Source organism: Anser anser (assembly GCF_964211835.1).
Source record: "Anser anser genome assembly, chromosome: 16".
In the NCBI taxonomy this organism is placed as follows: Eukaryota; Metazoa; Chordata; class Aves; order Anseriformes; family Anatidae; genus Anser; species Anser anser.
Window position 1 is genome coordinate 705545 of NC_139737.1, and position 21247 is coordinate 726791.

Consider the following 21247-nt stretch of genomic DNA (forward strand, 5'->3'; position numbering starts at 1 on the left):
TCGGTGCTCTGACCTCATATAACCACTGGAAATGGTGTAGGGAAACAGCAAAGCATAAAGCATCTTCTGGAGCACTGTAGGTGTTATTCTTATAAACAAGCAAAGCACTTCAGAATCAATAAGGAGTTTTACTCGTGGCCGCTAGAGAGATTTCATCTCTTGAATTATATGATGGGATAAACGAGATCCCAATCTGGCTGCCACCTCGTGTATCCACAGCTATCTGTTCACAGCCGGGCTGAAAGGCTCCCAGAATTAATTAGAATAATCAATCCTAAAAATGACAAAAGTATTGATTAGCATTTTTGTCTCCTCACAGCCTGGCAGGGCTGTGACTCCAGCAGTATTGCAAAAGTGATAAAAAGCAGCTCCTGCTCTGGAGGGAGGACGCTTACCCAGGGACACGGTGTGACAGCGCAGCGTCGAGGGGGCTATGTGCAAGGATGGCATCGCGGAAATGCTTCCACGTTACAGCATTTCAGTGATAATATTCTAATTCCTCTGCTCTTGTTTCATGCACTCAGTGGTTCGTTTTCGATAACAGACCATGCTGGGCCAAGCCGACCCCTCCTGGCTGGGATGAGTCCTCAGAAGGGAGTCCTGGTGGTCGGGCAGCGCCCGTACGGGGCTGGCACGGGAGGGACGAGCCATGTGTGCCTGGGCTGGGTGCAGCAGCGGCCCCGGGCACCCCGCCGGCTGGGTGCAGCTGCCCTGCCTCGCTCCGGTCCCACGGGGTCCTGCAGCCCAGGGTGCGGGGCTGCCCCCGCGGGAGCTGAGCAAGGGGCCGGGGCCGCTCCGCCCTCGGGCCCCCACACATCCACAAAGTCTTGGCCAGCTGCTCGTAGGAAACACTCGGGGGAAACGCAGTGTTTGTGCAAGGCGGGCAAAGCAGGGCACGGAGTAGGATTTCACAGCATAGGTGGGGGCAGAGTTCGCAGAGCCCACGGTGAGAGCCGCTGCTCTCCGTGCCCTCATTCATGCACTGAGTCAGCTCTGAAGTAAAGGGCTTTCTGAAGCCCTCAGACCTGGTCCAGGGCCAGATGATTGGGAAAGGGTAAATATCATAATACGAAGAAGTAGAAAAGTGGCCTGGCTGGTGTGACCTCAGTGAAATTCAGGACATGGAGATGATTGGAAAATGGAGCAAAATTGTCTGGGTTTAACCCAAGATGGGTCGGGCAGACATCACCCGGTATCTCTGCATGATAATTACTTTTAAGCCAAAAGGAACGGGACAGACCTCAGCTATCTGGGTTTCAGAAAGGCAGAGAGAGAAGTGCTACTAGGGAAATTAGCATTTAAGCCGGAGAAGATGGGGTTTAAAAGGACTGTGAGAGGAGCGGGGACCCAGCAGGACCGCGAGAGGAGCGCAGGGCAGCGCGCGGCAGGCTGGCGGCGGGTGCCAGCAGCAGAGGGTCGGAGCGCTGCCCGCGGGCGGGGGGCTGCCGGGCCTGCCCCGAGGGACGAGGTCAGAAAAGCTCGTCTTGGCGAATTTGGCAAAAACAAGGCCGGAGGGGGTATGACTGATGCTTACAAACTCTGGGATGGGCAAGTGCCCTTTAAGCTGCGGAGCAGCACCGCGTGGGACTGCGAGCCGTGCCCGCATGACGGCTGGGAGTAGGGCAGTGTTTGTCTGCGACGCGAAATAGCGCATTTTGTCAGACGGCTCCCGATTAGCTCATGGCGCGGCTGCCGGGGGGCGGGCAGCGGGTCGCCGTCCCAGACAGCCCGTCCCTGCCCGCTCTCACCCGCAGCAGGGCGTCTCAGCGGGCGAGACGCGAGCCGTGCAGCTGAGGACGGGATCCCGAGGGCCGACGGGGATGGTGATGGAACGGGTCGCGCCCGGCCCCGCCAGGTCCCCAGGGCTTTGGGCAGCACGCTCCCAGCAAGGGGCCGCTGAGCAGGATGACACCAACCTCTCCCACGTACCAGGGGAGCGGGTGGGACGGGGCCGAGGCTGCAGGCAGAGGCATTCCTCTTAACCCCTAAAAAAAGGGAGAGGGCTCTTCTGCAAGCTGCTGCAGGGCACCGGCACCCTGGGTTTCGTGGTGGGGAGCTCGGGTGAGCGGCCTGGCTGGCAGTGGGGTGCAGCCTCCCAACGTGCTCCACAACGACCACTCTGGGCACTGCTCCGCAGGTTTATTGCTATTAATGAAGTTAGTCGCATGTTAACGAACGCCCGCAAACGAAGTGCCCGTTGTTGTCGCTGGGACGGGGCTGCAGCAGTGGCACATGGGGGGGTTGCACGGCAGCTCTGGGCACGGGCCCCCCGCAGTGCCCCGGCACGGCTGCTGGGCACCTGGGCTGCTGGCGTGATGCAAACCCGGCCCTTACACGGATAAATGCACTTTACATGATGATTGCTACACACCTAGAGGATTATTGATTAACCTTGTGAGTTCTGGTAAATCAGGTTACTGCTGTTTCACAGAGGGGTGAGTGTTAAATGCTGAAAGGCTGAAAAAAATTGAAGGAATCTGAGACTCAGTGTTGGGCAGCGGGCCCCGGTGCCCCAGCTCCAAGCAGGGGACGCCCCAGTCAGGGATCGAGATACCCACAGCCGGGCAGAGACAGCCCGGACGGAAAGGGACAGCTTTTACTTGGCGTTTGCTTTACCCAGCCCCGCGGTGCAGTGGTTTTCCAGGTAAACAATCTGGGGGGGCTTTTCAGAGGCGCTGGGCAGCCGGGGGCTCGGCAGGTCCCGGGGCACAGCCAGGCTCACCGCTGGGGCTTCCTCGGTGGAGGTCTGTGAGTCTGAGTCTTCGGAGGAGAAACTGCTGTGGCTGGAGACCTGGAAGTACTGGGTGGTGTCCGCCCTCTGAGCCGCTGGCTGGCCTCGCGTGCTGGGGGCTGCCACCGCCCCACGCCCCAGGGTCTTGCTTGGAAGGGGGGGACACAAGCGGGCAGCACCCAGAAAACCCGCCTGGGGAGGAGACGTGGAGGGATGCGCCTGACGGGGTGGGCTGAGCTCCTGGGACGGGTTTCCTCCAGTCCCCGGCCGGGCTCTGCTGTCGCATTTTGGGAGGGAGCCGCCGGCCGCCCCACGGCACCGCGATGCGTGCTCGCCCTCCTGCACCCCCTCGCAGTGTGGCTGCGGGGATTTCGGCACTGAGCAGGTGGCTTCACCTGGCTCCGTGCCCACAGCAGGGCTAGGAGCGCTGCTGGCCGTGTGCTGCCCCGAGTCCTGCGCCGCTCCCTCGGCCGCGGCTCGCTCAGGGCTGGGAGCTGCTGGGTGGGCTGGGGCTGCAGACCCCGAGGAGCCGGGGGCGCCCCCCTGCCCGTCAGCCTGTGCTCCCCAGGCCTCCCGCAGCTCTGCCAGCATCTCCTCGAGGATCTGCCGGGTCTCCTGGTACTTGTGCCACGCCTCGGTCCAGGCTCCCAGCCCGCTGCTGCTCTGCATCCTGCGCACCTGCGCCTGCATCTCCTGCAGCTTCTCCATGGAGAACTCCACCGACAGCTTCTGGAAGGAGCTCTCCAGGCACTGCAGAGCCTCCGGGCACCCTGCTGGGCTCCCCCCATGCTTCACCCGTGCTGAGCACTGCCTGCAGCTCACGTTCAGCCACGTAATCTAGGAAACAAGACGAGAGCCGCCGGTGTTCTGCTGCCCACCCACGCCTGGTCCCTGAGAGGAGCCATGCACCCACCTTGCTGGAGAACCTGCAGAGCTCGCGCAGCATCTCCAGCTCTGCCTGCCGCCGCTCCACGTGCCTGTAGAAGCTCACCAGCTTCGTCTGGAAAAGGGCTGCAGCCACCTGGAAGGGGTCTGCCTCGGGGAACACCGAATCCTGGACCTCAGCTGCTTCCTGACACAAAGCCAGGCCGTGCCGGTACTGAGCCTGCGGGGTGGTAGGAAGGAAGGAAAGAAGGAAGCACGGTGCCCGCTCGCAGCACGGCGCTGACCTGCTGCCCGGGACCTGGCCGCTCAGGGTGAGATTGCGAGGAACAAATCTGTCACCACATCACTGTCAGATGCACTTGTGGGCTCTGCAGCGTGGCCCTGCAGGGGAGGGGGCTGTGAAGGAGGGATTTCGGGGTTCAGGAACAGCAGCCTCAGCCCAACCCGCAGCAGGGAGCAGCGGGCAGCACCCCCAGGGCAGCGAGGCCGCAAAGGGGCTGGCAAAAGTGGGAGGACGTGGGCTCAGTGTATCAAACTTTGCAATGATGTTTGAACACTTCTAATATTGCACGTTCCGATTTCTGCCAAGTGCCAGGCAGAGCGCCTGGGCCAGGTACCAGCGCTGTTGGTAGCAATGATCCATGGATAGGTGCTACGGAAACCCCCTCCGAACATACTGTGGCCTGACGGAGGAACTCGTTGAAGCGCTCAAAGGACTTCTCAAAGCTGTCGGGGCTCCACTCCTCAGCACCCATCTCCTGCAGCCGCGCCGCTCCCTCCCCGTCCAGCCAGCGCCCGAGCTGCAGGGGAGACGGGCGGGGGTCAGGCGGGACCGGCCCCCCCGGCACCTCCCTTTCCTTCCCTGCACCACCCAGCTCACAGACTGGTTATGCGCGGCAGCCCCGCAATTAAAATCAAAGCTCAGGCAATCCTGTTATTATCTGCACTTCCTTCATCATCAAACTGAGGAAACGTGAAAATGTCTCTGTGGCATTCCCCCGGCTGGACAGCTCTAATGTGCTGTGCCTGGGGGGGCTCTGGCTCCGGCCAGCTCCTGGGGCTGCTCCGCTCACCTTGCCGAACTCGGCTTCCAGCTCCCGGACCTTTCGGAGGAACTCCAGGCGCTCCAGGCAGCTGTTGGACTGCGACACCAGGTCGTGAACCTCCTCCTCCAGCTGGTTGTACAGCCCCTCGGCTGCCTCCATGCTGGCCCTGATTGGGGGGGGAGACGGGGAGATGGGGCTGTTGGTGGGTGGGGGGTGGTGGTACTGCCTCTGCCCCGTGGCAGGGTGCAGGGCTGGGTGCCCCAGGCACAGCACTGGCTCCTCGGCTGCTCCGTGCCTCCCAAAGCCTCTGGCCGAGGCAGCTCTCGCTGGGCAGGAGCCTTTGCCTGCACTGCCCTGGGCAGCCGGCACCCGCGGAGCAGCCGGGCAGCGACGCAGCACGTGTGGCTGGTGGGAGCCCAGTGGGTGCCCGCAGCAGGAGCCGGGCAAGCTGCCTCCTCACCCTGACCCTAAGCCCCCTCACAGCCCACCCGTGACGTGTGGGACCCGCACAAAGGCATTCCCAGGCTGGGGGCGCACTGGGCAGCGGGCAGCACGCGCCAGCCCCATCACCACGCGTGCCGCAGGGGAGCACGAGGGGCACTGCCGTGTCCTGAGCTCCCCGTCCCGCAGGGCGAGCGGGGCTGACGGCGTCAGGCCATGGGACGGGGTTTGCTGCGGGGCTGCCCGGCCCAGCCGAGGGAAGGGAGCAGGGGGCAGCAGTGGGATCAGTGCTGCAGGCGTGCGTGCGCCGCCGAGCGAGCCCAGCATTCCTGGACATGGCACCGCTGCATGTGTGCGGCACCGCCGACACGTGCGGCATCGCCGGGGCCTGGCCCCATCTAGCGGCTTTGTCTGAGGCCAGCCCGCGGGGCTCGCTGCAGGCGGCGTCGAACAGCCCAGAGCCCGGTCCCACGGCCGTGGGATGACGGCGGAAATCCTGCAAAGTGCCGTCCGGCTGCAGGCTGCAGGGAGGTTGCGGGGCAGGAGCGGGCACGGAGCCAGCGCTGGGACGCGCTGGGAAGATGCTGGTGCTGGCGGGGCCCGGGCTGTCCCCAGGGAGGTGGCTCTGCCGGCCGCGGGTCCCAGTCCCCCCCCTCGCCATCGCAACCGCCCCGCTCCTACCTGACGTGGGGCGAGGTGCTGAGCCGGGCGGCCTCCCTCCGCAGCCGCGCCAGCACGGCCCCCCCCTCGCGCTGCAGGAGGACCAGCTGCGGGTCGCTCAGCACCCTGCGCATCAGCTCCTGGTGCCGCCCGATGCACGTGGCCGCATCCTGCCAAGGGACGGACACGGGCCTCAGCTGGGGCCTCGGGATGGGCAGCTTGGGGCTGTGCCATGAGGGAAGAGGGATGGGGACAGCCCCGGTACCTGCGTCCCCGCCAGGCCGTCGGCGCTCCGCAGCTCCTGGATGCAGCTCTGCAGCAGCTCCGACGCCCGCCTGAGGCTGGCCGCGAAGGGATGCAGCTTCTGCGGGGGGAAGCACCGGGGTGAGCGGGGCCGGGCGGCTGCACGGGTGTTGGGACAGGAGCAGAGGCTGCAGGGAGGAGGAGGAGGTGCAGAAGGGGGAGGACCGGCACTACCAGGCCAGTGGGGAATATTTTGGGGACACTGCATGAAGGCCAGTGAGGAAGGGAGTTGGGGTGGATGTGGGTGCGAAGCCAAAAGCAAGCTTTCCTATTGCTTTCCTGGGGATGCCCGTGAGGCACAAAAGCTGCTCCGTGCTTTGAGCCTCGGGGACAGAGGGGCACCGCGGGAAGGTGAGGAGACAGCTGACGGCGTGATCACAGACACCTGGAAGAACTGAACCCACTCGCCGTGGCAGTAGGGGAAGGTGCCGTCCAGCTCCGCTGTCACCTGGGAGCTGTCGACGTAGCGGCCCAGGGCCTTCAACGACGTCAGGGTCTCCACCTGCGGGGCAGGAAGCTCGTGAGCACCGCAGGACCATGCTGGGTCCTTCCCCTGAGAATCCCCAGGGACAGCACGGAGCTGGAGGCCGAAGCCATGAGCTCGGTGCTCCTGCGGGGCTGAGCACGCCGAGCAGCAGCTCCGGCTGCATCTCCCTGCAGCTCCGCCGCGTTTGGATGCGCGGGAGATCACCAGGACTGCAATAATCTGCCACGACAACCATGCTAGGTAATCAAGCTCATTAATATTTCACATTATATTAATTAAGCAGAGCAGCACTAGGAGAAGAATAAGCCCTGACAAGCTTAGATTTACTATCCTGACACCTGTGTCCGGCCAGTGGCAGTGACTGGGGAAGCACCTGCTAGCGCTGCCCGGCAGACCCGAGGGCAGCAGCCCCGGTGCGGTGGGGACCTGCCTGGGGTCCCCAAGCAGGGGGACCCTGAGGAGGGGACAGGGACGGGATGGGGACGGGTGGCCCTCACCTGCATGCCGGGCAGCCTCTCGCGGTGGGCACCCAGCTCCTTGTCGGCCAGCAGCAGCACGCTGTGGATGCAGCCAGGCGAGACGCTCTGCGGAGGCAGGGAAGAGTCACCTGGGGCAAACCCCAACGCGCTGCCCGCGGGCTGCCCGTGGCGATGCCAGGGCCCAGGTCTGCTGAAGCCATGGGGAAACAAAGAAAAAGGCTCCCGGGCTCGCTGGCACGTGGAATGGCAACCAATTGCTCAGGGCACGGCCCTGTCCCCAGCCAGCACGGCAGCTTCCCTGGCAGAAAGGACCCATGGAAAGGAACCAGCCAGCAAGTCCCTCCCTAGCACCAGCGATGCTTCTCTGTGCGGGCACAGAGGATGGATCCTGCCAGGGCTGAGGAGGGACCTTTGGTCCTGAACGGCCGCGGCAGCGGGGCTGGCATTTCTGGGGCCACAGAGACGCAAGTGCCTGGCGTGGGCTCTCTTTGGGAGCAGGGGGCTCTGTCGTGGTCGGGGACTGTCCGCGCTGCTGTGGACGTGCCCAGAAATTGGAGGCTTAACGGCAACTTTGGGAACAAAGGGGCGGTTGTTTAAGTGTTGCCAGCCTGGCAGGAGATGAGAATGTCTGTCGGGGAGAAAGCAGCAAGAGAGATGTGGTTTTTTCTAGATAAATATATTGTGATGCAGCAGCAGGCAGCTGAGATCTGCCCCAGTAAGCCCGCACCATGGCGCTTACAGGTAAAAATCTGTGAGTGAGACAAAAGCACGGCCTCGGGCACCCCAGGGACGGGCTGCCAGCAAAGCTGCTCTGAGCTGGAGGGTCTGGATGTGGCTCTCAGGATCCCATCATAGGAGGGCTGGCACCTCGGCCGCCGTGGGACAGGGCCTCCCAGCATTTACCTGCCACCGAGCGCTCGGCCCCACGTACCTGGACGGAGCGGAGAGCAGAGAACAGAGCCGGGGAGGGCGGCTGCCTCCTGGCGTCCACCACGGCTGTCAGCCCGCTGTCCTTCGCATCCTTCCTAGCCCAGGGAAATAAAGCACAGTGACAAGGGGGCAAATTCTGCTGGTCGGCAGTGGGTGTTCCCCTCGGACTAGACCCACTGGAAGACAGGGCAGCACATCCCCCCGGAGGAACAGCAGCACGGGGGCCGTGGCCTCATCCCTGCGGCTGAGCCCCAGCCCGGGGCAGTGCGGGACGGGGACACAGGGCAGTGCAGCAGGGACACAGGGTCCTCGCCCCTGCCCCAGGGTGACTGCGGTGGGGACTGAGGACACGGTGATGAGTGTGCAGGATGTGCCCGAAGCAGAGCATGCAGGACACAGGGCACCCGTCCCGGCTGGCTCCTGGGGCTGCTGCAGCCCCCGAGCCAGGAAGCAACCAGGAGGGTCCCACCAGGTCCGCCCGGCCCTTACCTGGGGAGGGAGCAGAGGCAGAGGAGGAGCCTCGCCAGCTCAGCAGCAGAGCACCAGGCGGCCCCCCAGGCGCTGCCGCTGGTGGTCACCTGCAGGAGGGCCCTGCCCAGCTTGTCCGTGCCACCTGTGGGGGAAGGCGGGTGAGTGACCCCCTCCGTGGTGCACAGCCCACACTGAGACAGCTCTGCCCGGCCGGCACCGAGGGGCTCCCGCAGCCGGCGCGGTGGCTGCCTGGCTCCAGCTCCCCCCCAGCCCTTCAGCAGGGGCAGCGAGAGCCGTACCGGCCCGCGAGGGCTCTCGCACCAGCACCAGCCCTGGCATTTCCAGGGCCGAGCAGCTGGGGATGGTTTTCCTTAAAAAAAAAAAGACGGTTTTGCCAGGGTATTCCAGCTCTTGGGAAGAGGAAGAATCCAAACATTTAGCATTTGGCAGCTAAAAGCTGAAAAGCTTCATTTCTGAGGAATGGTGTGGGAGGGCTCCGTGCAGCTGAGCACAGTGTCAGCTGCTCAGAGCAGACTGCCTTTTTAACGTCTTTTTAATTTTTATTTTTTTTTTCCCAGCTGAAAGGAAATTTTCCACCTGGGGGCTTTCTGGACTCTAGCAAAGCCCTGAGACCTCCCTCCAGACCCCCTCTCCAGCAGAAAGTCCCCTCCAGCCCCTGTGGCTGGCGGTACCTGGCAGGCAGATGATGCCGGAGCGCAGGAGCCCGGCGTGCAGCTCCTGCCAGGCTGGTGGCTGCCGGCTCCGGGGCACCGAGGGGCCGTTCTGGCTGCCCATGCTCTGCAGGGGCCGGTCCTCCGTGGGGGCTGCAGCCGCCGCGTCCGTACCTGCCCGTGGGAAGAGAGGAGAGGAGCTGGCAAAGTGCAGTGGGGCGATGAGATGCGACCCCTCTGCGCAGCCCTCCGTCCCGCTCGGTCGTCACCTTTCCCAGCTGGCTTGGCTCTGCCCATCCTGGGCGAGTAAATGGCTGACACCTTCTTCCAGCCCCCTTCGTGCTGGCTGGCGGAGCCGTCCCCGGGTGCTGTCCCCAGCCGCGGGCCCTTCAGGAAGGAGAACTTGTGGCCAGAGCCTGCTGCCTCTGAGCGAGCAGGGGCCGGGGGGAGCCGGGGGCTGCCCGGCCCTGCCGCCTCCCCCCCTGTCACCCCTGGACTGGCCCCGCGGGGGCGGTGGGCGAGCAGCGGGGGGCTGCTGGGGTGGCCAGCCCTGCTGCCACTTGGTGCGGGGGTCTTACATGGGGCAGCAGGGGGCACGGGGCTGTCCGGCTCCTCCAGGATGGCTGCCATCAGCCCGGGGCCGAAGCTCACCGGGTTCTGCAGGGCGGCCAGGTAGGAGTCGCGGTGGCGGCACCGTGGGCCGTGCAGCCCCGGCTCCCCGCTCAGCCTCCTCTTCTGGCATGGGCTGCAGGGACCCTCCTGCGAGCTCGCCCCCCCCACACGGGGCCAGGAGCCCACCCCTGGGCCTCCGTTCGCCCAGGGCAGCACCGCCGCAGCCCCCTGCCCCACTGGGTGGGCGGGCGGCAGGGACCTGGCCAGGAGGTCCAGCTTCTCCTGGGAGAGGTCCAGCAGGTCCACGTACTCCCCCTCCAGGTTCTGGCTGACGATCTCCTGGAGACTGGGCACAGCCAGCGCGGCTGGCGTATGCCGTGAACCAGCTTGGTCCACCTTGATCAGCCCCGGATATCTCCCCTGGTTTGACTTCCAGGAGGCGTCCTTGCAGCCTGGGATGGTGCCTGGGATGTTGCTGTAGGGCTCGGGGGTGCCTGCCGTGCCGCGGGACACGGGTGTGATTGCTGCTGCAGGCTCAGGAGCTGGGCCATCTGGGGCACCCATGGGCACGGTGTCGGATCCAGCCTTGGGCTTGTCAATGAACTCTGGCGTGGCGATCTTGCTCCACGGCAGCGGGGCGATGCCATTCTCAGTGGCCACCAGGCAGGTGTGCAGGGGGGGGCCGGCATGGTCGCAATTAATTTCCTCCAGCCACTCGTTGGTGAAGAGCAGCGCGTAGGTGGCCTCGGGGATGGGCGTCTCCTCCACGCTGCGCAGGTCCTGCGAGAGGTGCTTGACGGTGATGCGCGCCGAGTGCTCCTCGCACGGCTCCGCTTGCAGGTAGAAGTCCCCGGAGCGCAGCAGGAGGGGGTTGAGCGGCGCGAGGTGGACGACCACTTTCTCGTGCAGACACAAGGGCCAGCCTTCATGGAGAAAGATGCAGTTAAAGTAGGGAGCCTGGGAGGGAGGAAGAACACAGGGCATCAGCAAGAGCCTCCGCCTGCTCCCATGCCCTCCCAGCTGGGCCCCGCGTGCTCTTCCCGGGATGGAGACTGAAGAACCCACAGACCCACCAGGATGTCCCTGAGCGGAGCCCACCCATCAATGCTCAGCCTGTGGCTGTTCCCGGGGGTGCTGCGCGCTCCCCCCACGCTAATGGGGCGAGGCAGCGCAGGAGGGCCACCTTCCAGTGTCAGGGGGACGGTGCGTGCTGGGGTCCGTGCCAGGCACACCACAGCGCCCGCTCTGTGGGGAGGGCACAGGGGCAGGGATGGGGATGTGCAGACAGGGAGGCACAGCTCGGGGTAGGGCCCGGCCCCGCAGGGCATCATGCATGAGGGCAAAACTGGCCATGGAAGCGAGGCGTGGGGCGGTGCGCGAGCTTACACAGGCCGCCTGCCGCACGTGCTCGAAGAGGCGCTTGGCTGGGATGAGGAACTCGAGCAGGCAGCAGAGCCCGTCCCCGCGGTAGCTGGTCTCCAGCAGGCGGAAGACCTGGCCCAGCACCGTCGGGGCCGTGGCTTCGAAGGGCGGGTAGAGGGCACGGAGGGCGCCCTGCACCGCCGCGTCCAGGGACTGCGCGTCCTGCGGGAGGAAAATGTCGCTGGTGGGGAGAGCGGCCCCGGGGCGGGATGCTGTCACCCCTCGGAGCCTGTGCCACCATCCCATGCCACATCCACCTGCAGCGCGGCTGAGCTTGAGGCTCAAACCCTTCCTGTGCTGGGAGCTGGGGAAAGCGGGCACAGAGCGCACAGAGCACCGCGGAGCTGGGGGCACAAGCACGGCGGGTCCAGATCCTGGAGCTCGCTGGGTTTGGCTGTGGTTTAATGAGCCTGAGAGAAGCCCCGAGCGCAGCCCGCTGCCCTGCTCAGACAGCCGGCCGCGCAGCAGCCGAGGGGTTAAGCTGAGCCCCGGAGATGTGCCGCGCTCAGCAACTTGTAGGAATGCAGCGGCCGGAGGGAGATGGAGAAAGGACAAACATCTGAAGATGGATGGAGTGTTTCGGTTCAGACCCGTTGTTGGATACGATGAACTCAAAGTTAATCACTAGAGTGTTTTCTGGGAAGTGCTCTGCTGGGTCAGAGCCCCATCCTGCCAAAGACTTCCAGACTGGGTCAAGAACGCCGGGTTTTGTGCCGTGCATAAGATCGCCTGAGTTTGCTCTCCCGGCTTTGCAGAAGACATTAGTTACACAGAGCTCACGGATGCAATGGTACATGGAAGGAAGCGTTCAGAGCGTTCATATTAAATCTCAGCTGCACCACAGAGAGCGCAAGGGTGAGTATAAACATGGCTGCAGAAAAGAACGCCGTGCCAGTGAGCAAGGGTGACAGAGATGTCGATGTCACCAGCTGGTTTGGGGGTATTTCTGCCGGAGAGGCTCCAAGAAGCACCAAGACAAGGCTGGTGGGGGCTCGATCCTGGCCGGCGGGTGGGCGAGCTGTGCCTTTCTGTGCGGGATAGGGGCCGGCCAGCCTGTTTGGGGGGAGCCTGCCCTCTGCCCTCTGCCCTCTTCCTCTGGACGCTTCCCCTGCTCCTTCTGTGTGTCCAGCGCTGCGTGTGGCCCTGCACCGCACAGCTACCCAGGCTCTGGCATCAGGCACAGCCGATGGCGAAGCTGAGCCCCTGACCCGGGGCTGGGCTCCAGGTGTAAGGGTGAAGGGATCCTGGTGCCCCCAGAACCAGCATCTTTCCCGGTGGCCGGCAGCAGGGCAGATCCCCTCCCTGGCCAGCTGCAGCTCACCCTTGGCCCCGCAGTGCACAGAGCAAGGCGTGCTCAGGGGGGCCGGGTACGAGCTGGAGGTGGGAACGTGCTTCGGGCAGCCGACGGCGGGTCTGGGAACCCGCCCAGAGAGAACGTGGCCTTGGTTAATGCAGCTTAATTAGCTTTAATGTGCTTTAGCTAAAGCACTTTGCAGTCACACTTTGGTTAATTCTTCTTGACATTTTCTGTGTCTGTACCCAGAAATCTGCCGCCGTCGGGCCTGGAAGGAGGAGCTGCGGGGCCTGGGCAGAGAGGGAGGAAAGCGAGGCCCTGCTCACTGCCTGGTCTGCACGTGCGCTCCCTGTGGATTTCCCCTCACACGTGCCATTCAACGCCGCTTTTCTCACGCTTGGTCTGCCTGCACGACATCCCTTCCTGGGGGACCTCGGCCAGGGGCCCTCCTGCCCCAACACCCCGAGCTCGGCTCCTTCCCGTCCCGGCGTGGCGGCGCAGAGCGGGGCCGGGGATGGGCCAGCCCTGCACAGCCCTGGCACGTCCCAAAACCAGCTCTTCTGAAACCAAACCAAACTCTCCCTGGCCAAGCTCATTTGGCACTGATGAAAAAGCAAAAGAAATCAGAAAGAGAAGCCTGGTCCCGCTGAGCCACGGGGCTGCTCCATGCCACGGGCAGCCCCCAGCCCGGCCGTTCCCCCCGCAGCCGCAGGGGGGTCTCTGAGGGGTGGGGGGTGCAGGCTGCGGTCCGGAGGGGCGAGGGCGTGCACGCTGCCAGCAGCCCTGTCCCAAACCCGCTGACACCCCAATGCCGTCCCCCGAGACCCCACGCTGCCCTCCCCGTCCTGCCTGGCTGCCACTCGCTGCGGGGAAGCTGCCGAGCCCGTGGAGACTGGGGGGCACTGGTGGACCCGCAGCCAGGGGAAAGTGGGGCGTCAGAGCAGGGACAGCCCCGCTGCCAGGGGGGGCAATCTCATCGCCCTCATCAAAACCCAGCCGCAAGGTGGATTGCTACGGGACGGATCCACTGAATAAACAGAGCCACTTTCCTGCCAATGGAATAAAAACGCACAGAACTTCCTAAAGCAGCAGGGACGGTGTCGGCCAAAGCCAGGAGAAAAGTATTGACTGATGGAGGCACCAGACACAGCCCGGGTTGCGCTGAGGAATATTTTGGCCTCGAACGCCTAGAAATGTTTTTGTTAAGTGTCACAAAGCACTTCATCACCGCGAGAGGTTTTTGGGGTAAACACGGCGCAGCAGCTTTGTGTTCGTGCGAGAGGCTGAGGCGAGCCTGGCCAGGGAGTGATTAGAAATCAAAAAGGAACCAATTAGCCCACTTCCCTCCACCAGCTGCAAGGGAGTGCAGGAATGAAACAAAAGGCGTGAGGGAGCATAAGGAGATTTACATTTGCAAAGCTATTTCCATTTTAATAAGCCAAAGTGCTGTTAAATAGAGATTGATATTTCTCCCCAAATACCCATATTTTCCAGAAGTGGTTTATACCAACACGGCGAGCCGGGCTTTGGTGTTTTGGTGCAGGGAAGTTGTTTAACTCACACCCAACGCCACAGGGTGACTCCGCTCCCTCTCCTCTCCCCAGCTCAGGAGGGAGCGAGCTTTGAACGCTCGGGCCGGCAGTGAACAACAGCTCCTCTCCCTCTTCCGCAGCTCCCCATCAGCGAGCTTGGCAGGGCAGGACGCAAACGCTCACCCACAGCCCCGGCACGGAGGAGCCGGAGGCCGGCGCTCAACGCAGCATCGCCCGGGAGCCCGAGGCAACGGCGCGTGCGGCTGCGGCGACGGGCGCCGCACGTCCCTGTGCCCGCGAGGCCGGCACGGCTCGGGCAGCGGCACCCGCTTGGTGCACCCCAAGCTTTGCAGGGACGTTGAAGCCCTCGGGCCCCGCGCACGCCTCGCCCTGAGCCCGCTGCCACCCGACGCCTCCGCGCTCGGTGCCAGCCTCGTGCTCGGGCGCGCGGGGCGCGGGCAGCAGGTGCTCGGGGCAGCGGCAGCGTAAAGGATAGGAAAGCAGAAGGCATTACCATGCTTAATGGGAAGTGGCAGAGGGCCCGGGGGAGACCGCGGCAACAACTGTCCCTTCCCTCTTCCTTCCTCGGGGCCCGAGCGCTGCCTTATTGCCCGCGGCTGGCCCGCCGCGCTCCGCCGCTCCGCTGCGGCTTCTCCCCGGCTGGTGGCTCCTCGACGAGGTCCCGGTGCCCCGCGACGAGGTCCCGGTGCCCCGCGGGCGCTGCGGGGCTGCCGCCACCCCCAGCCCCATCGGCGCACCCGGGCCGCCGGCCGGGCAGGCTCCCTCCCAGCGGCCGCGTCAATGTGGGAAAAAAAAAACAGAACGAAAGAAAAGAAGAAGAAAAAGAGCGAGCCCCGCTGGCGGGGGAGGGGAGGGGAGGGCGGAGGGGAGGAGAGGGAGGGGAGCGGAGGAGAGGGGAGGGAAGGGAAAGGAAGGGGGGCGCAGCGGGGGCTGCCCGTGGGACGCGGCGCTCGGTGGCTCCGGCTGCCAGCGCTGCCCGGCCACGGGGCGCCGAGTGGGGTGGCCCTGGGGTGGCCGTTGGGTGGCCCTGGGGTGGCCGTGCCGTGGCTGTGGGACGCCCACAGTCCCGGTGCGGAGCTGTCGCGGTGCCAGCCCCGACGAGCGAAGGTGCCCACGGGGGCCACGCTCCCACCCGCTCCGCTCCCCCCCCCCGAGCCCCCACTGCGGGACTGCGCTGCCCGGGGCTGCTCCGTGCCCAGCTCGGGGGGCAGCGGGGCTGCAAAGCCCCCGGCCAGCCCCGTGCCCGGCTGCGTCCCGCTGCCCATCGCCGTCCTTCCCAGCACCAGGGACCTGCAAAAGTCTGGCGTGTGCACGTGCATGCATACAGCGCGTGTGTGCGAGTGTTCGTACGTGCAGGCGTACGCCGGTTGTGGTGGATTTCCCCTTTTTAAATTAATACGGGCCGGTGTCTGCCAAAGAGAGCACTTCGCAGAACTCCGAGTTTTTACTTCGGGGTTGGCCCAAAGGTAGAGCAGAAGCAAAGTGCCTTTGACAGCTCTCTGGGATGATTCAGCCATGGAAAGTACCTCTCTGGGGGCAGAGCGGGTGATCAGGCAGCCAGAAGTCGGACAAAAACAATCGGTGCAAGAGCCAGAGCCCCAGGTCCGGTATCTCGCAGGGCAAAGCGCGGCCGTTGGGCACGGCTCTCCAGTCCCCCGGGCACAGCACCAGGTGCCCACCTGCCCTCTGCTCCCCGCTCAGGCTGAAGCCGTGCCCGCCCTCGTGTTTGCGGGCAAAGGCTCAGGGCTGGGCTGGGGACGAGAGCGGGGATGGCTGGGCCGGCTGCAGCGTGGGCCGTGGGCTGCCGGGGCAGCGTCGGTAACAAAGATTTCTCCGGGGATCAGCGAGCAGCCGAAGGACACGCTGTGAAAACAAGCCGAGGCGGGAGGAGGTACAGCTGGGGAGCTTGGAGGGAGGAACGGCGCGAGGGAGGGCTTTCTGCGTTTGCCTCCCATTTCCGTGGGAGCAAGCGAGAGCCCTTTTGTCGCCAGCGCAGAGCACGAGCGCTGCGGGGCTCAGGCGCCAGCAGCTGTGTGCGGGCAGCGGCTCGGCCGTGGGGAGCGGGGCCGGGGCGCCCGCTGCAGCCCCCTGCAGCCCCCTGCTCGGCTCCAGACCCCCAGGCACCGCCGCAGCTTCGTCGACGCTGGCACACAGCTGGCCCCCGGCCCCAGCCGTCTGCCCAGGAACCCTCACGCCAACTGGGGCCCACTGGGCCAGCTCCTCCCTTCCCCACCAGCCGCCAATTGCTCCTTTAATTGCGTTAGTTCACATAGTCTGCTTCAGCCTTTTTATGGATTCCCTGAGCGTGGGGTAGGAGGGAGCATGAGATCATGCTCTGGCCTCCTGTGATTGCCTGGTTACCTCTGAAGCGAGCCCAGGAACTCGCTTTGGCTTCTGCGCCTTCGGAGAGCTGCTGCAGGCGGGCGGGGGGTGGCTGAGGGGTCCCGCACCAGCAGTTGGGGCGAGCAGAGAGGATGGCCTGATGTGAAGCCTGGTGGGACCCCGACCCTGGTGGGACCCCCACCCTGGGCCCTGCAGTGTCCCCGAGGCCAGCAGCTCCCTGCCTGGCCGTGGGTTCCTCTTTCCTGGGGTGCTCGCCCTGTGACTGCCCCCAGCATGGCAGGGTCTGGCCCCGCACCCCCCAGAGCGGCTCCCTGCACCCTCCTGCTGCCCTGGGACAGCCAGGTGGGGGGGCAGGGGGGCAGGGGCCAGGCCTGCCCAGCAAAGGGCAGAGCTTCTGGGGGCCTCCCGGGACCCCTGGCCCCATGAGCTCACCCTCCTCTTTGGCTCCCTTTCTCCACCTCCTGTTTTGCCCGAGCAGCTGCTGGGGCAGGCTGCATGTGGCCTCTCGCCCTGCCCCTCCGGCGGCACAGAGCCACCATTCAGAGCCCCCCCCCCCAGCCCCGGCCCTGCCTGAGGTCATCATTCCTGCATTTTTATTTTTACTTTTCTGCAAAATCACCCCCTCTGCTCTCCGCGTCCCCTTTTGTCTCCCCGAGGCTCCCAGACTCGTGCCGGGAGGCGGCGTGCCCTGGGGGGGAGCAGCGTGTTGGGGTGCTGGCAGCCCCCCGCGGGTGGGGGACGCCCTGGCTGTGGAGCTGCTCTGGGGGGCCCTGGGACAGCACCAGGACGCTGGGGCAGAGGCAGAGCGCGGGTGGTGAGCCCGGTGTTGGGGAAGGTCCCGGGGGCCAAGCTCCCGCTGGGAGCCCCATTGCTTGCGGCCAAACCCCTGCACCCGGGGTCCTCATCTGCAAATTGACGCTTCTCGCTGCGCCCCCCTGGTTTTAGCTCTTGCGTCCCCGAGCGTGTCCGGTCACTTGTCTTTGATGCTGGCGTCAGGGCTGGCGTCAGCTGGTGACCCTGCGCTGGCCGAGAGCCTTCCCTGCCTCCCAGGAGCAGCCGGAGCTGGGTCACGCCGATCCTGCAGCTGGGAAAACAGCGTCGGGGGAGCCCCCACGCTGCCTGACTGTATTTTGAGGTGCTGCTGGATTGAAGGCTGTGGGGGGCTCCCAGCAGCAGGTGAGGGTGGGCAGTGGCGGTGATTCGGCACAGGGGCTGGAGCCACAGCCCCCGGCGCCCCGATGCTGGCGGCCTTTCGCAGAGGTGTGGGTGACATCCCTGCAGCTCCAGGGATGTCCGTGGTGGCCCCTGGCCCTGGGCAGAGCCCTCTGGCCCTGTTGGTGGCAAAGGGGAGTTGCGGATAGAGGGAGGGTTTTATTCCTGGCTGTGGACTTCCCTTGTTCCAGGTTCCCTCTGAAACTGGCTGGGTTGCTCTCACTTTTTTGCTGAGTGCCCCTGGGGTTTCCCCACGGTTTCCCCATTAGAGCATTTGCCAGACCACAGCTGGGCTTTGTGGCCACAAATAAAAGCCAGATAAGCCGGAATCAGAGATACCTCTGGCACCAGCCTGCTCGTCTTTGATGTGGCCGTCCGGGCTGGCATCAGCTGGTGACCCGGTGCTGGCAGAGAGCCATCGCCACGGGGAAGTCCCGTGGTGTTTGTGGCACCGCACACAACGGATGTGGATGGGTTTCCTCGCCAAAGTCTCGTGCCTGGGTGTCCTGCTCGCTGCCTGAGGTGTGGTGGCCTGGCCGCACGTGCTGCCTCTGCCAGCAGCGGTGGGGCACAGGCCGTGCACCCACCGCGGCCACGCCAGCAGTGCTGGGGATGGAGCAGGGCCGCAGCCAAAGCCCAGGTCCCCTCTGAGAGCCCAAGGACACAATTGCAGGATGGGTTTGGCCATTGCATCATGTAGGAGATGTGGAAAGAGCTGCGAGCAGGACCGGGAACTGCCTGCACGTGGCAAGGAGCATGTGGGGCCAGAGGACAACATGGTGGGGGGGAAGGATGGCAGGGGGACGGAAGCACACAGGTCCTGAGCCGTGTCCCAGGGCTGCCGGCGGAGAGGAACCTCCCAGCTCTGCCAGGCGATGCTGTGCACTGCCCAGCAAGCCCTGTGCCCCTGTGGGGTGGCCAGGCCCAGCTCTGGCAGCCCTGGGGAGCACAGCAGCCCGCCGAGCGGCCGGGCCGGGCCGGGCTTTGCAGTTAATTCACTGCTGTCACCCCCAGCAGGAAGCGCTGCCGGGACTAGCCCTCGGTGTTGGGTGTTAGAAGTGGTTCCAACTGTTCCTTGACAAACACGGGATTGTTTGGTCAGGGTTCATGCTGTGTTTTTTCAGTTCAACTTTAAAATTTGCTCAAAGCCAGAAGGAAAACGTTGTGTTTGTGCTTCCTCAGCATGCTGCCCCCCATGAAATTTCATTTCTCCTCACGGAAGAGGTTCTGGTTCCTTAATGCTCACCCTGAGTGTCTTAAATATCATTTTGAAACTGCCCCGTAGAGATGCCGTGCCACAAACGTGCGCCTCCGGGGAGTTCCTCCTTCACTGCGAGCAAGACTCAGCAGAAAGCTGAAACGGGGCTTTGGCTCTTGAACCTTCTCCTCTGCTCTGGGCTTCCTCTTTCTGTGTACAACGAGCTCTGCCCTGGGGCTCCTGGGCACCAGGGATGTGTTGGGGCCGGTGCTGATGGCTCCAGGCAGCCCACGGAGCATCCCGCGGGACGCGGCTCTCCCCCGGGCCGTGTGCCCTGTGCTGGCAGGCGCTGTCACCACCCGGCCTGCCGGGCCGCTGGGTCCCGCGTGGGCTCCTGCTGCTGCCTCACAGCACAGCCCCAGCAGCCGGACCCAAAGGGGCAGGGCCGACCCATCACGCTCAGCAAACCGGCGGCTCGGGGACATGGAGACTGCGGTCCTGCTCCCCAAAGCCTCGTCTGCAAGTTTGGTGTGCGCTTGTCGCGCGCGGGCGAGGCAGCCTGCAACTACGGGGAAGAAAGACAGAAGGATCTGAGGTCCCCGGTCTCGCCAGCACCGAGCCTCCCTGTGCCGGAGCCTCCAGCAAAGCCATCCCAGGCTCTGCGGCCCTGCCTGGGGTGCTGCTCTCCAGGCTCCGTGGCACAGGCATGCCAGGCCGCTGTGCTTGAGCAATAGCTGGATTTCACAAATGCTAAATGCAGGGATGTTGCCTCTGGACAGATAGGAGTGCTGGGCGATCACCAGCCACATGAAGTTTAACAAAAGCAAGTGCTGGGTCCTGCACCTGGGACGGGGCAACCCTGGCTATACGTACAGACTGGGCGACGAGACGCTGGAGAGCAGCCCCGCAGAGAGGGATCTGGGGGTTGTGGTTGACAGCAAGTTAAATGTGAGCCAGCAGTGTGCCCTGGCAGCCAGGAGGGCCAACCGTATCCTGGGGTGCATCAAGCATGGCCTTGATAGTCGGTCGAGGGAGGTGATTGTCCCGCTCTGCTCTGCGCCGGTGCGGCCTCACCTCGAGTACTGTGTGCCGTTCTGGGCACCACAGTACAAAAAGGACATTAAACTGTTGGAGAGTGTCCAGAGGAGGGTGATGAAGATGGTGAAGGGCCTAGAGGGGAAGACATAAGAGGAGCGGCTGAGGTCACTGGGCCTGTTCAGCCTGGAGAAGAGGAGGCTGAGGGGAGACCTCATCGCGGCCTACAACTTCCTCGCGAGAGGGAGTGGCGGGGCAGGGGACCTATTCTCCATAAACACCAGAGATAGGACCCACGGGAACAGTGTTAAGCTGAGGCAGGGGAGGTTTAGGCTGGACATCAGGAAGAGGTTCTTCACCAAGAGGGTGGTCGCACACTGGAACAGGCTCCCCAGGGAAGGAGTCACTGCACCAAGCCTGTCTGAATTTAAGAAGCGATTGGACTGTGCAATTAGTCATATGGTCTAAAATTTTGGGTAGACTTGTGTGGTGCCAGGAGTTGAACTTCATGATCATTATGGGTCCCTTCCAACTCGGGATATTCTGTGATTCTATGATTCTGTGAACTAGGACTTCCCTGGTTACAGGGAGGGATCTGCCCGCATCAGCTGCTGAGGACTTCCCTTGCTGCTTCCAGAAAGGAAAATAAAAGCTAATCACTTCTAAATCACTTTTTCTTCCACCAGCTCTCGTAGTGGTGGCCAGGGAGCAGCAGGGCTGCTGGGCTCTGCAGAAAGCCCAAGGCAGCAGGGGGGCTCTGCCCTGCCCAGCCCTGCCCCACAGACTGCTGCCTCCCCGCCTCGCTGCACCCCCTCGTGCACCCGTCGTGAGCCCAAGAGCTGTGGCACCTGGGACCCCAGAAATTTTGCATCTGGCGCTCATCCGTGGTACAAGAGACATCTCCTGGGCATGGCTGCTGCTGGGCAGAGCTCTGGGGCTGGGGTCGGGAGGTGCGCGGGCACCCCTCAGTCCTCGATTCCGTCCCCCCTCGGCCCCGTTGTGGCCACCCAAGCTGAGGTGAGGGCCTCTTGGCCAGCCCCTGGGTGTGAGGTGACTTGGGATTTTCTTGCAGGAGGCAAAAAGACGTAACTTTAGCCCTTGTTGTGCCCCAAGGCTGTTCCACTGGTAATGCTACAACCAGTGCCTTGGATGGGTCTGGGTCGTGCTGGTGGCAGTTATTAGGGCAGAGTAGGGGCCCCACGGGGCAGGACAGGGGCAGCCTTTGCTGGGTAGAGGGCAAAGCAACCGGGCAGGGCAAAAAGCAAACAACTGCCCCATAAACTCAGCCAGCAGCAGGGAGCTGAGGCCAGCAGCAGGGAGCCGAAGCCAGCGGCTCGTCTGTGCCCCGGGTGGCTGCTGCTGTGGGGAGGGGCTGCGTGCCCCTGGCACGGGGCTGGGGCCGTTACCTCCTGGTCCTTGCCGGCCTTCCCTGCTGCTTTGGGAGCGGGGCAGCGGCCAAGCAGGAAGCACCAGG

General features: G+C 64.2%; 1 protein-coding gene and 1 long non-coding RNA gene across 4 annotated transcripts; one reads left to right on the top strand and one right to left on the bottom strand.

Moving 5' to 3' along the window:
* Positions 1 to 2118: 2118 nt before the first annotated feature.
* KIAA1755 lies at positions 2119 to 21201 on the bottom strand. Of its 3 annotated transcripts, none has more exons than XR_014573136.1 (14): positions 14479 to 21201; positions 11103 to 11300; positions 9374 to 10639; positions 9126 to 9278; positions 8452 to 8575; positions 7964 to 8057; positions 7051 to 7137; positions 6475 to 6568; positions 6029 to 6127; positions 5785 to 5933; positions 4690 to 4828; positions 4294 to 4416; positions 3645 to 3836; positions 2119 to 3568 (listed from the first exon to the last, which is right to left on the bottom strand). XR_014573136.1 is itself a non-coding variant. In XM_083801988.1 (14 exons), exons 1-14 carry the CDS (start codon positions 15500 to 15502, stop codon positions 2597 to 2599), a joined length of 4737 nt encoding a protein of 1578 aa, XP_083658114.1. In that variant the 5' UTR covers positions 15503 to 21201; the 3' UTR covers positions 2119 to 2596. The 3 variants fall into 3 exon arrangements, 2 of the variants coding, with proteins under 2 accessions (XP_083658114.1, XP_083658115.1); XM_083801988.1 differs by having other exon boundaries at positions 6452 to 6568; XM_083801989.1 differs by having other exon boundaries at positions 6452 to 6568; positions 9374 to 10673; positions 14479 to 14770.
* Positions 11307 to 13912, top strand: LOC310882791. Its single transcript, XR_014573144.1, has 2 exons — positions 11307 to 11993; positions 12682 to 13912. It is a non-coding gene; the product is annotated as an uncharacterized lncRNA (long non-coding RNA).
* Positions 21202 to 21247: the final 46 nt, after the last annotated feature.

Bases quoted from the DNA above. Each gene is read 5' to 3' on its own strand.
- KIAA1755 (XM_083801988.1), bottom strand. From the start codon at position 15,502: ATGGCTGAATCATCCCAGAGAGCTGTCAAAGGCACTTTGCTTCTGCTC. The intron at 11,301-14,478 runs GTAATGCCTTCT...TTCCTCCCGCAG, and splicing joins GCCACTTCCCATTAAGCATG to GACGCGCAGTCCCTGGACGC. The intron at 9,279-9,373 runs GTGACGACCGAG...TCCCACGGGCAG, and splicing joins AGCCAAGCCAGCTGGGAAAG to GTACGGACGCGGCGGCTGCA.